This window comes from Oncorhynchus keta, chromosome 13, assembly GCF_023373465.1.
Source record: "Oncorhynchus keta strain PuntledgeMale-10-30-2019 chromosome 13, Oket_V2, whole genome shotgun sequence".
NCBI lineage: Eukaryota > Metazoa > Chordata > Actinopteri > Salmoniformes > Salmonidae > Oncorhynchus > Oncorhynchus keta.
The window spans coordinates 33,372,206-33,386,458 of NC_068433.1; the positions used below are offsets into that span (position 1 = coordinate 33,372,206).

General features: G+C 42.7%; 1 protein-coding gene across 1 annotated transcript; it reads left to right on the forward strand.

Annotated features, from left to right (window-relative positions):
- The first annotated feature begins 294 nt into the window (after window positions 1–294).
- gpr185b (G protein-coupled receptor 185 b) lies at window positions 295–10,207 on the forward strand. The gene is made up of 3 exons (XM_035784784.2): window positions 295–492; window positions 630–916; window positions 1,139–10,207. Exons 1-3 carry the CDS (start codon window positions 295–297, stop codon window positions 1,722–1,724), a joined length of 1,071 nt encoding a protein of 356 aa, XP_035640677.1. The 3' UTR covers window positions 1,725–10,207.
- Window positions 10,208–14,253: the final 4,046 nt, after the last annotated feature.

Genomic DNA, 14,253 nt, shown 5'->3' on the forward strand with positions numbered 1-14,253 from the left:
CTCTCTCCCTCTCCTCCTAAACCTGAATCACTTAATCCTCTTCCCTCATCCATCCTTCCTCTCTGCCCCAACTCTCACCCATCCCCCCTCTCTCCCACCTGGACTCCTCTCTCCCTCTCCTCTCCCTCTGTAGAATAATGTACTACAGTAACCATTATGTTCTGTATTCTCTATCTGGTTTTTATCTTATTAAAGACGTTCCTGAATCTTACACTATGGTGTCCCGTCTCCTTATTAATACAGCCTACTCTCTCCCTTCTTCTTCTTCACCCCCCTTCTTCCCTTCATCCAGTTATGATCCTCTCCCTAGCTGCAGCCATGAGCAGTGGTGGCCTTCCCCAGAACACTACTTCCTCTGCAACCTTTGATCCCTCATCCCTGGACCCCTGGCTTGACCCTTACCCTGACTTCCCTGGGGTCAACTCCTCCTCCACAGTCCCCGTCCGCACCTCCACATCTGACCTTGATCTACGACCTCTGACCTCACCCCAGGTTAGTCATGATGTCATCAAGTTCTGTGAACATAAATGTACTGGTTGACTTTATAGCTTTAAAAAAAATGTTGCTGACTACATTAAGTGACTTTGGGTATTTTGAAAAGGTATTACTATTATTGTTGTCATAAACAGGATGTCAGCCCATGGGACGTGGCATTATGTGTCACAGGAACCCTCATCTCCTGTGAGAATGCTCTGGTCATTGCTGTCCTGTTCTACACGCCGACCCTTCGAGCTCCTATGTTCATCCTGATTGGTTCGCTGGCGTTCGCCGACCTCCTGGCAGGTCTCGGACTCATCCTAAACTTTGTCTTCATCTATCTGGTCAAGGGAGAGGTCGTGACCTTGGTTTCCACGGGGATACTTATCGTGGCGTTCTCTGCGTCCATTTTGAATATCCTGGCGATCACTGTGGACAGGTATGGTGACATTGTATTTCTCTTTATGTTGTATTTCTGATTACTATAATTGCAGCGATGCAACTATGTATTGGAATTCTGAGTGTATCAGTTCTCACTAAGATGAAAACATGGACTGGACTAAAGTAATCAGTTATCAGTATGAGTTAAACATGTTTTGGAATAGTGAGTGTGCCAGTGAAAACATGGACTGGACTGACAGTAATGTTCACTCCATTACAGGTACCTGTCGCTGTACAACGCGTTGACCTATCACACCGAACGGACTGTCCTCTTCACGTACCTGGTAATAGGGCTAATCTGGTTGGTGGGTCTGATCCTTGGAGTCCTCCCTGCCCTCGGGTGGAACTGTCTAGACGACGAAACGACTTGTAGCGTCTGCCGACCAGTCACAAAATCCAACGCCGTTGCACTCGCCATCTTCTTCCTATTGGTCTTCGCAGTCATGATGCAACTCTACCTGCAGATCTGTAGGATTGCGTTCCGCCATGCTCAGCAAATCGCAGTCCAACATCAATTCATCGCTATTTCCACGACCAAAGGAGTCCAGACACTCTCTGTGATTCTCTGCGCTTTCGCTATGTGTTGGTTGCCGTTCGCAATGTATTCTATAGTGGCGGACTCGAGTTATCCTATAATATATACATACGCCACTGTGCTGCCGGCGGCGTGTAATTCAGTTATAAATCCAATTATATACGCTTTCAGGAACCCAGATATACAGAAGGGGTTGTGGTTGGCGTGCTGTGGATGTGTCCCATCAAATTTGAGTCTCAGACCGAGGGCGAGGACCTCCAGTGATGTATAGGGAACCTGAACATACAGAAAGTTTGATTAACTGGCCCAGAGCGTGTGGAGGATGTTGCCAGGCCAACGGGGAGATGGGAATGTCGAGCCCCGGAGAAGGGCTTCTGGCTGCGACCCCTCCAATCTCTCCCTCCCACCGTACATCCAGTGATGTAGAGGTAGGGGTGTTTGGGTCGTCAGAGGAAGGGGATCCCCCCTCCTCCCCCCTTTCTCTCGGGGTGTGTTGACGTCAAGGCAAGATGGCACCCGTCCTCGAACCTCTGACGATGTATAGAGTGTGGGGTGTGGTGATGTCAAGGTTCAAAGGTGACTAACAAGGCAAGGTCGACCCCCTCTTAGGACCTCCTGTCTCCAACAATGTCTAGGTTTGGGGTACGGTGACGTCAGAACAGGGTGGCAAGGAGAAATGTGGCCCAGTCCACACCTCACCTGCTTAGGGCTGAGACCAGTGTTGGGTGGCGGGTGTGGCTCCCCCTAGTCATACGTTGAGGAGGCATGGACTGGACTGAGAAGGTCTGGGATGCATTACCCTGGGTCTAGCTCTACCCAAGCTCACTGGATAGAGATGGTAGTAGTGGACTGTGACTGTGTGTGGGGCTAAGGTGAAACACTTATAGGCCTTGACAATGCTTCTAGCTCATAAGGTGAGCATGACTAGTAGAGAGCCTAGTAGGAGTTGGTTGGAAGATAAGGAGTCTTCATAAACACAAGATGAGCCAACTCACTTATGATGAGCAAACTAGCCGACCATGGTAATGTGTGTTAGGGGTACTAGAGAAAACCTCAAGGGTACTAGAACCTTGAGGCTTTCAGTGAGGTGTCATTTGAGAGATTCTTTAAAGCGAGACTCCTTAGTTGCTACATCCATTTTTGGACTTACAAATGACTGATATATACCCATTGGTTATTGAAGAATATAACTTCTAAATGCCTCATCAACATGTATCAACTGTCATACATTGTCATTGTTTTATTTAAGGATTCTAGCTTTAAACTATTCTGCTTAAGCTGTCATGCCCCAAGGATCGTGTTGCAAATGATGACTATAACCGGCATTAGAACACCAATAACAATTGTTAGATCCAAGTCACAAGGCTACACAAACAAACAAACAAAACCAATATGAAGTCTGATTCATGTTTAACCTTAAAGAAAAAACATAAATGTTTAGAAGAGCCCAAACTTTTAAAACATTCCCATTGCTATCAACACAAAACAAACCATTAAACAAACCTACATTCAGGAGGTACAAAATAGAATAAAAGTACTAGAATTCCTAGAAATCTACATTTTCTATGGTTATCATCATGGCGAGAAATGCATCTAAAACATTCTAAACCTGTTTCAGCACCATGGACTTCGCCTAGCAAATCTAGCCACTATCACCAAGCAACGAGAGCTCATTTCAGCACCATGGATAGCGACCGGGGAGCCAATGCTAATAGTCCCTACTAGCCACTGATGTGAGGTCAGTTTTGTGTTTTCCCATTTATTGGTTAAAGTTAGAATTCAGGAAGTGTAATCTCATCCTCAATCCCTGTCTAAGCTAAGGGAAATTCTACCCTTGGAGCCAGCTATTCAGACCGTTGTTTTCACACAGTTCGTATGTTGTAGGGTTTAATAATGTATTATAAAACAGCCGTGGCGTTGAGAGAAAGAGGGAGCACAGGCCCATGATTTTTAGATTAACAGGATCTTCCCAGGCAGACAGAGAGAGAGAGATGACAATATGTGTGTGTCACAGCCGATGACTCGTGTTTGCAGAAGCTTTGGTCGGGTTCCGTAATGATGTGATGGGTTCTACCTTTCTAAATGTTGCGAAGGGTTCTAAATAATAGCAGATGTAGATGACCGTTGGAGGTATCTGTCATATCTATCAGTTAGCTTATTAGAATAGTGTGACATGCAATCATAACAATTAATACACATCTGAATTAAATGTATTATTTGATATCATTAATGGAGTTAAATTTGAATTTAAACTAGGCCTACTTAGTATATGTAGGTTTTAAAGCATTGATTCAGCCAGACAAGTTAAACAATAATGATTGATCAACATCCATCTGTCAACCGACAATGTAAGCAGTATATTGATTATCCATCATGTCAGATGAACAGACATCGATCCAAATCCGATAGGGTGTCTATCAATAAGATGGCGATGCATGGACGACACAGCACTAGACAACAACAGAACACCAGAACGTTTCCTGAAACACAAAACCAACATTCCGTGACATAGGCTCTAGGTTCCATATTCATTATGTTATTGGCCTCATTTCCCCTCTTCATATCTAGGTCTCTACACAAGTTTCAAACCACATGCTCCCTCTCGGCTCTGCATCTCTGGATGTCTGCAATAGAGGGAAGCTGACGTGTCATAGCCAGCCTCGGGAAGTCTCAATGGCGCAGCGTGTTAATAACGACCAAGATACACTATACAAGCTGTAACTCGCCTAGCTTTAGCCCTGATGTGGGTGCTAAGATGCTAGCAAGCATGCTCATTAGTGCTAGGTATCAACAGCCATTGTCACCCAATCCAGCAGGGGCTGGAAGTTACAATGAGCTGGAAGCGGGGTCACTCACGCCGCAGTGTGGCGTATAAAGTTTAGCTTTGCCCATCTTTATTCCCGCCCTGTGCTCAACGGTCCCCCGTTCACTCTTCACTCTCCTTGCATTGAAAATGAATGGGAAGCCATTGTTACACCGCACGGTGCTGTCTCTAGTGTATCCAGGTCATAAGGTTTTGATAGGTGAGCCGCCAGGTGCGACGCGGTAGGTTAATGTGACCCGTGTTCACACATCGATAGTTTCACACACACACACACACAGATTATACTGAGGTTAGTTTCTCATGAAAGGGTAGCTTGTAGTTGTAGGCTAACCCGCTGATATACATAGGCCCTTAGTGATGGTGATAGCGGTGTGGTAAGATTGTAGGATAGTAATACTGTGTCATAATACCTTGAAATGGCTTCCTTTCATTGTCTCCTTTCTTACACAAGCTCGGATAGGTGAAAGTCAATGGATAGGTGGTTAGTAAGGAGAGGAGACGAGGAGAGGAAGCGAATTAAGACTATTAAGATGTAGCCCAAACTGTAAAGAAAACAGATGTCCTTTTCCCTCCATGACTTCTGATACTGGAGCTTATGTGAAAAGACTTGCTACATTAAGGTGAAGAGACAAGGAGAGGAAGCAAATCAATACTATTAGGATGTAGCCCCTAACTACAAATTAAACAGAAATTGAGATGACACTTTCTTAAGCAAACTATTAGCAAACATGTTTGTTTGTCATCTCACAACTATGATTTTGCAACTGTATCCACTGTACTGAAAAACAACAACAATTGTAAAAGACTACTGTGGCCTGTGAGATGTGCCAGCCATTGGGTCTATCGGTCAATGGAGAGCTGGCTGTCTTATGAGGGTAAGAGTTTTGCCTATAGAGCATAGTGTTTAAAAATGACTAAATGAAGGCAAATTGTACAGAAAGATTTGGATATTGTCAATGAGTCATCGTCACTTTTCAAGTGTATTACACGATTCCACGCTTTTACTGAAGAGAAAACATATCAAAACAAATAACAAAAAAATATAACAAACAATTCTCAAAATGTCACACATACAGGACTGGAGAACTTCTTTAGAAAATGATAATGGCATTTTTCTACATTGTAAAGAAAGTGGTGTTTAAAAAAAAAAGGTTTTCTATTCAGCGGGATTGACGACCAAAAACAATCACATGCTTTCGCGGTTAGCCTGTGTCCCAAATCGCACCCGATTCCTTATATAGTGCACTTTTGACCAGAGCTGTATGGGCCCTGCAAAAGTAGTGCACTGCTAGCTACAATCGAGAGAGAGTGTTAACTGGACCTAAATGCAGAGAGAATATATTCAAATCAAACTCTCACTACCTTAAACTTTCAATAATCAAAAATAGACATAAATATTGGTTAGCATATATCAACAAAAAAACATTTTTGACCACCATATGACTGATTATAAATCGAGATATGTATTACCTGCTTGTGTCAGCCTTTAAATGCACAAAACAACAGATGTATATTGGGGTCTGCTGTGTACTCCTCTCTCTTGGGGTGTATTAACTAAGACCATTAAAACAGAACCAAACGGAAGCAGAAGCAAACGGCGATGGACCAACTTGAATTTGTTTTTGTTGCAAGACATTTTACGTTTGAAGTGAAACATTTCAGTTACAAAGCATTTTGCTACCATTTCTGACTTAATGAATACACCCCTGGTCACTCTCTGATGGAAACGTGCATAACCACTGTGGTGAACACTCAAAACTCTGTGTTCTTATGTGAGGTGCGTCCTCCGATGTCATTGAATCCCATTTGTGAATATACCACTCTGTTATCCCTGTAGAACGGGGGTGGGACTACCTAGCACCGTGTGTGTGTCTGTCACCCCCTTGTTCATATTGCCAATACTGTATTGTAATGTGATGTAACAAAAAACAGACACTGTAAACAGGAGATGGTCAGGCTCCTTTCCTGGAGGGCTGCAGCACACCTGTGGCCTGTTCATTTGGGATTTGGGCACGCAACGGAAGACATTATAAAACCCCTTGCAAAAGTCCAGGTAGTTCCTTCTAGTTTCAGTCCATTTTCTTCCATTTGGTGCCTAATGATCACGACCCAGCTGATCCTCATCCTTGACTTTAAATTAGTGTCATTATTTACACATGGGAAACCATGTGTGAGCACTTTATAGCAATCATTGACGCTAATTTGTTAATTGGTCAATTAACTGAGGAATGAAAACTGCAGCAGACACTGTGGCTCTCCAGGATAAAAGCTTCCCTTTCTTATTCATAAACACATCAAGATGGGCCACACATATTGCTGTAGGCATACCTTTATAATCAAATCAAATTGTATTAGTCACATGCGCCCGAATACAACAGGTATATATATATACAACAATATATATACCTTACTGTGAAATTCTTCATGAGTCCCTAACAATGCAGTTTAAAAAAATAAAAATAAAAGTAAAAGTAACAAGTAATTAAAGAGCAGCAGTAAAATTACAATAGCGAGACTATATACAGGGGGTATCGGTACAGAGTCAATGAGCTGGGGCACCGGTAGTTAATATAGGTAGAGTTATTAAAATGACTATGCATTGACAATAACAGAGAACAGCAACAGTGTAAAAGTAGTCTGGGTAGCCATTTGATTAGATGTTCAGGAGTCTTGGGGGTAGAAGACGTTTAGTAGCCTCTTGGAACGAGTTTTGGCGATCCGGCACCGCTTGCCGTGCGGTAGCAGAGAGAACAGTCTATGACTAAGGTGGCTGGAGTCTTTGACAATTTTTAGGACCTTCCTCTGACACCGCCTGGTATAGAGGTCCTGGATGGCAGGAAGCTTGGCCCCATGGATTTACTGGGCCGTTCGCACTACCCTCTGTAGTGCCTTGCGGTCGGAGGCCGAGCAGTTGCCATACCAGGCAGTGATGCAACCATTCAGGATACTCTCGATGGTGCAGCTGTAGAACCTGTTGAGGATCTGAGGACCCATGCCAAATCTCTTCCGTCTCCCGAGAGGGAATAGGTTTTGTCGTGCCCTCTTCACGACTGTCTTGGTGTTATTGGACCATGTTAGTTTGTTGTTGATGTGGACACCAAGGAACTTGAAGCTCTCGACCTGCTCCACTGCAGCCCCGTCGATGAGAATGGGAGTGTGCTCGGTCCTTTTTTTCCCTGTAGTCCACAATCATCTCCTTTTTCGTGATCATGTTGAAGGACAGGTTGTTGTCCTGGCACCACACAGTCAGGTCTCTGACCTCCTCCCTATAGACTGTCTCGTCGTCGTCGGTGATCAGGCCTACCATTGTTGTGTCATCGGCAAACTTAATGGACGGTGTTGGAGTTGTGCCTGGCCGGGCAGACATGAGTGAAATAGATGATATGAATTATCTTTCTATAGGCTCAACACAATCTCTTCAGGAGGGAAAAGGAGTGTGGTTATTTTTCTTATGCAATGCTGTACAGAAACGTATATTTTTTTATTCGTCGTCAGGGCATGAGTTTTAACAAACATGGTTGTTACAGTGTGTGCGACGTGTGTGTGTGTGTGCGTGTGTTTGTATTATCAATGGTCAAAATCATTTTCTTGAAACAACGTGTGTTGATTTATGCTAAAAAGTGCCATACTTCTTACCCTATTACTGGTGTCTTATTTTGGTTGATGTATTACCTGTATTGATCGTGTGTGCGTTTGTCTCATGTATTTCAAGGTAAATGCATTCACGAGCTATGAAAAAACACGACAGCCTATCACGAGCTATTAAATAACATGATAGCCTATCACCAGCCATGAAAAAACGTTACAGCTTATCACGTTTGATCTTGTGTACAGATGATATAGAAAAGACAAGAGCACTAAAACCAAACTGATCTAGGATCAGCTACCCTCCCTGTCTCTCCCCAACAGAAACAGAAACCATAGGAGGGAAGACACAAAACCTGATCTAGGATCTTACCCCACCCCGCCCCAATCCCTACGTAATCATAGGAGAAGAGAGCACTGAAAAATTACCTTGAAAATATGAGCTAAATATGAGTTAAGAAAAAAAGCAATCGAGGACCTTTGTGGCAGCAAAAATTGCCAAGAGTATATTTATCGGTGCTCTGTGAACAACAATGTGGAATACAGGAAGTACCTAAACTCATTGGCAATATTCACCAGAGTAGAGCAAACACATTAACTTGCCATTCTGAGAGCACATTGCCAAAAAATACACATCAATAGACCTAATTAAGATACAAAACAATCTTTATTGAGCCATTATACAGAGAACAGAAAAAGCAAGATGGACTTACATAAAAAGAAGAAGAAAAAAAGGGGGGGGAAGCAGGAATGAACGTCACACTGTCTATCTGGTTACAGGTGACGTCATTGCTGAGAAGAGAAGAGAGGAAAAGGTCATTTCAAAGACACGTTCTGCCTGCTTCCCAAATTGAACCCTAACCCATATATAGTGCACTACATTTGATCAGGACCCACATAGGGCTCTAGTCAAAAGTAGTGCACCACATAGGAAATAGGGTGCCAACGTAGTGCACTTTATAGGGAATAGGGTGCAAAAGTAGTGCAATACATAGGGAATAAGGTGCCATGTCAGACTGTGCTCCTCTCTCTGTAACATTTCACAAATCCTACCCAGAAATAAATCTGTCTCCAAACTATAAATAGCAAGTTGAAAGTGATGTTTACCCCCTGAGCAACTTGAAAATCCTCTCATTGCTCCATTAGACAAGAAGCGTCTCTCTCTCTGTCTCTCTCTCTCCCCCCACCCACCTCTCCCCTTCATGCCCAGCCTACCTGCCTTTCTCCTCCTCCTCTCTCTCCTTCTTTCTTTCTCTCTGACAGATCTGAGAATAATGTAAAGCTGGATTCTGTTTCGAATGCTTTTGCTGCTTTACAAAAGAACCCCACTAAACCTAAGCCACCTGCACTCATGTGAAAATGTGTGCGTGTGAAGTGCTTTCAGCACTTGGAGAAGCATTATAAATCCCATTCATGACAACTTTAGAACATTTTAAAACGTAATGTTGGGCTATTTTCTCTCCCTGTCACTAAGATAATGTATATAGCAGTACCTGAGAGCTAAACTTCACTGGGACCATGTATGGCCTTCACAGATTAAACAGTGTTTATGGTGCATTATAGTTGTTTCTTGGGGTGAATCCTAACTTCCACAAGTTTTCACTTAGTCATGCATTGCTGTCAACCGGGGACTAAGTGAAAATGCAACTTATGTAAGTGGAAGTTAGGATTTGTCCCTCATAGACTAAGGAAGTCAGGCCCTGAGCGAAGGATGTGATTGGGTGATGATACTGTGATGTAACAGAGCTAACATATTGTTGTTGTTCTTACTGGCTATGTCCCAAATGACTCGCTATCTCCAATAGAGAGCAATAGTAAAATGGCGTCTTTTTGTAGGCACTAACTCCGCGAGGGACATAAGACTATGTGGGGAATAGGGTGTCATTTGTGACATAGCCCAAATCATGTTTTTATTTTCTTCTTTGTATTGTGAAATATCAATGTGATGATGACAAAGTACAATGCACTTCATGGTTGTCTTCCAAATGGCACCCTATTCGCTATATACTGCACGACTAATTACCAGAGCCTTATGGGCCCTGGTCAAAAGTAGTGCACTACATAGGTAATAGGGTGCCATTTGGGATGCACTTTATGAGCGAGACAAGTTACACATTGCACTATAAGTGTTGAATGTATAATAATACTAATATTGCCGACAAATTCTTTATTTTTCCTATTGCAAATAAATTCAAGAAATCAAACAGAAAAAAAACAAGTGACAGTAATTTGTCAAATAAACTGATAAAGATGAAAGAAGCTAAATTATTTTTGTATGCTTGTTGCTTCGCTCTCTTGCACATTTCACTGTCTGTTGGGTCGAGTGCGTGTGTGTGCAGATAGTGTAGAATATCTTGTTTGTGTACGTGTGGGAGAGAGTATGTGTGTGATATGAGCCTCCGTGTCTCTGAGCATGTCCTACGAGTGATGATGATATACATGTGCCTTCAGAAAGTTCACACACCCCTTGAGTTTTTCCACATTTTGTTGTGTTACAGCCTGAATTTAAAATGGATTAAATTTAGATTTTGTGTTACTGGCCTACACACAATAACCCATAATGTCAAAGTGGAATAATGTTTAGAAATGTTTAGAAATGAATTACAAATGAAAAGCTGAAATGTCTTCAGTAAATAAGTATTCAACACCTTTGTTATGGCAAGCCTAAATACATCCAGGAGTAAAAAATGTGCTTAACAAGTCACATAATAGGTTGCATGGACTCACTCTGTGTGCAATGATAGTGTTTAACATGATTTTCTCTATACCCCACACATACAATTAATTATCTGTTAGGTCCCTCAGTCGAGCAGTGAATTTCAAACACAGATTCAACCACGAAGACCAGGTATTTTCCAATTCCTCGCAAAGGGCACCGATTGGTTGAAAAAAAGCAGACACTAAATATACCTTTGAGCATGGTGAAGTTATTAATTACACTTTGGATAGTGTATCAATACACCCAGTCACTACAAACATACAGGCGTCCTTCCTAACTCAGTTGCCGGAGAGGAAGGAAACCGCTGAAGGATTTCATCATAAGGCCAATGGTGACTTTAAAGCAGTTACAGAGGACGGATCAACAACATTGTAGTTACTCCACAATAATAACCTAAATGACAGAGTGAAAAGGAAGCCTGTACAAAATATCCCAAGACATGCATCCTGTTTGCAATAAGGCACTAAAGTAAATCTTTGAAAAAATGTGTCAAAGAAAGGAACTCTCTGTACTTAGTAGGGCTGTGGCGGTCATGCCATTTTGTCAGCGGGTGATTGTCAAGCAAATAACTGCCGGTCTCACGGTAATTGACCGTTTATTAACATAAACACATTTAGCATTTCCTGGCTTGCACGCATTGCCTACAGAGCCACTGACACAGACTTTTGGAACATCTACATATTAAGAAGTTGAATAAATCCATCTAATATAGCCTGCAACATCACAATGAACCCATCATTTATAAACATGAAATTAAGAAAAATGTGTCTATTTAGGAAGAACAGAATACTCGGGGTTGTCCATATGTTAGGCCCTGACCTGGCTATGCCATATGGCTGCGGGCTACACTTACTCACTTAAATCAGACAAGATTTGCTTAAAATTCAGTGGCACTTAAAAAAAATATATATTTTATAGTGTGAAGAATGCAATTGAACATAGATGAATAAAATAGAAAGGATATTTTCTCCAATTGATTTGAGGGAAAGTCAGAGTGATTAGATGGACAATAGAGTGCGGAGTACCAGGAAGTCGGCACGTTTGGCAGACTACTAATGACCATAAGCAGCATCAGAGCTTGGAGAAGCCTAATTACCATGACTAAATGGTCACATGGAATTTGACTGCCATCATCACTCGTGACCACCGGTGTGGCGGGAATATGGTCACCATAACAGCCCTAGTCTTGAATACAAAGAGTTATGTTCGGGGCAAATCCAACACTACACATCACTGACGACCGTTCTTCATATTTTCAAGCATGGTGCATCATCTTATGGGTATCCTTGTCATCGGCAAGGACTAGGGAGGTTTTTTTGGGATGAAAAGAAACGGAATAGAGCTAAGGACAACAAAATCCTGTGCGTGTATGTGTGTGTGTGTGTGTGTGTATTGAGTATTAAAAGGTCCACCCGTGATTAAATAAAACTCTCACTGGTTACATCCCAAATGGCATACTATTCCCTAGTATATAGGGGACCTGGGAAATGTCCCGAAGAGGGAAAATGTTCCTTGTTTTACTATCCTTGTAGGGAATTTGGGGATTTCCGGTACCCACGCCACAGGAAAAGTAAAATAAGCACACACACATGTTTTGTTTACTATCCTTTTGGGGACCATACAGTTAACCCTAACCCTAACCCTAACCCTAACCCTATTCCCATTCAAAATCCTGTTTTACCTAACCCTTAACCCTAATCATAACCCCTAACACTAACCTGAACTGTAACGCTAACACAAAACCTAACCCCTATGCCTAAAATAGCCCTTTTCCTTGTGGGGACTGACGAAATGACTTGTGGTCCCCACAAAGATAGTAAAACCAAATAAAAACACACACATACACTAATGTGTGATAGCAGAGTGGTGCAGCTCTGTCTCACCACAAATTATGACACAGAAGGTTGGGGGAGACGACCGAGAGAGCACTGTCTGCGAGAACACCTAAACCAACACACACACACACACACACACACACACCTCTACCTAGGCTAGGAGCGAGGACATGGGGAGATAATTCCTATGCTTGCCAGACTCCTTCACTCACATTTGCAGAGGCCCCCTACTGAGAGAAACAGTACCCCCCTGTGGCCAGATGAAGGAAATGCAGGTTCAGGCAGGAAGACACGACAGAGCTGGGAAATCCTCAAGCAGGCAGGTCCATCCACCCACAAGGCGTAGGCTAAATCCCAAATCACCCCCTTCCCCTCGCCCCTCGCCCTTCATTTGCACTTTTACTTGCGCCTCCGCCATATTCACAAGTGGCCCAAGACTGAAGGAATGAAAATGATCGAGGGTGTAGGGGCCAATTAGCAACAAGCTCTCACTGTCTCACTGCAGAATAAGACGATTAATCCATGTTCTCCAAACATAACATTTAGAAGTTGTGCCAAACCTAGAATTTCCAGTGGCGTGTATTCATGGATGCCAAGGGAAGCCAGGCTTCCCCCAAAGTTGTAGTAAATATATATTTTTTTTAAATAATAATAATGTATCTTTCGTCTCTCTATGTTTCATAATTGTCCTTCAATTCACAAGAGGCTGAATGTATCTCACAGGAGAAAGCATCTGAGCAAGCGAAACAGTGCCACCTTGTCTCTTTAGGTGTCGGCCATCTGAAGCTGTCTGGTCCAAACGAGTTTGACATTGTTGCCGCCCGTAGCACTCAAGGCAAGGGAAAACAGCGAGCATCTGGCCTCTTGACAAAAAAAGTATAAAACATTAACCAATCAGCGTTGAGCTAACTGAGTGAGCTCAACTGTGAATGGTCCTGGCGCACCCCCCCCCCCCAAAAAGTGTCAAGGGAAGCCAGCTTGGATTTGGTGTCATTTCCTATCAAATCCCATTGAGAGCACACATCATTGATAGAAAAACTAGAATTTTTGCATCTCGTTGGGTTGTCCTCAGGTGGATAGCTAGCTAGCTAGCAAAAATGGTCCCTTTCCTAAATTAGCCATGGATAGAGACATCAAGTCATATATTTATAAAGCCCTTCTTACATCAGCTGATATCTCAAAGTGCTGTACAGAAACCCAGCCTAAAACCCCAAACGGCAAGCAATGCAGGTGTAGAAGGACGGTGGCTAGGAAAAATATGATACGGATTTGGACTTGTGGTTTTACTTAATTCTCCTTACTTTCCAATGTTTATGACAGCGAATCTGATCCAACCATTAATTCATACATTGTTGGGCTGCTGGCTTGAGAGGATGGACGTACAATATGTAGCTATATGTAGAAGGCCAATGTTAACTAGCTAACGTTGCCCATGAATGAAAGTTAGGCTAGCGAGCAACCATTTTAGCCAGGAAGCCTAGGACAACAAAAAATAAAAGCGTGTACTGTATGACAGAGTGATAGACCGTTTCATCAACATGAAAGATCGGAGGATGGCATTGGCGTTTCTCTACAAGTAGGTTGAGACATGTTTTTTTTACTTGCACAAATGAGCTTGCACACACGCACACACAGAAATCAGAACCATGGACAGCCACATCCTATTTAGCTGACGTTGATTGGACTACATTGTCTTTGGTATCTTTTAGTTGTCACCGTATTAGACGAAGCAGAGGTGATTTGATGATGACGTAATGTTGACGTTGGAATGGTGCTGGAATAGCGGAGGCAGTTTCTGTTGTCGGTAACTCTCTGTGGTTCTAAACCAATATTTACG

Excerpts from the sequence above, each read along its gene's own strand:
- gpr185b (XM_035784784.2), top strand. The coding sequence starts at position 295 with ATGATCCTCTCCCTAGCTGCAGCCATGAGCAGTGGTGGCCTTCCCCAG. Across the intron at positions 493-629 it reads GACCTCTGACCTCACCCCAG|GATGTCAGCCCATGGGACGT; the intron begins GTTAGTCATGAT and ends TGTCATAAACAG. Across the intron at positions 917-1,138 it reads CTGGCGATCACTGTGGACAG|GTACCTGTCGCTGTACAACG; the intron begins GTATGGTGACAT and ends ACTCCATTACAG.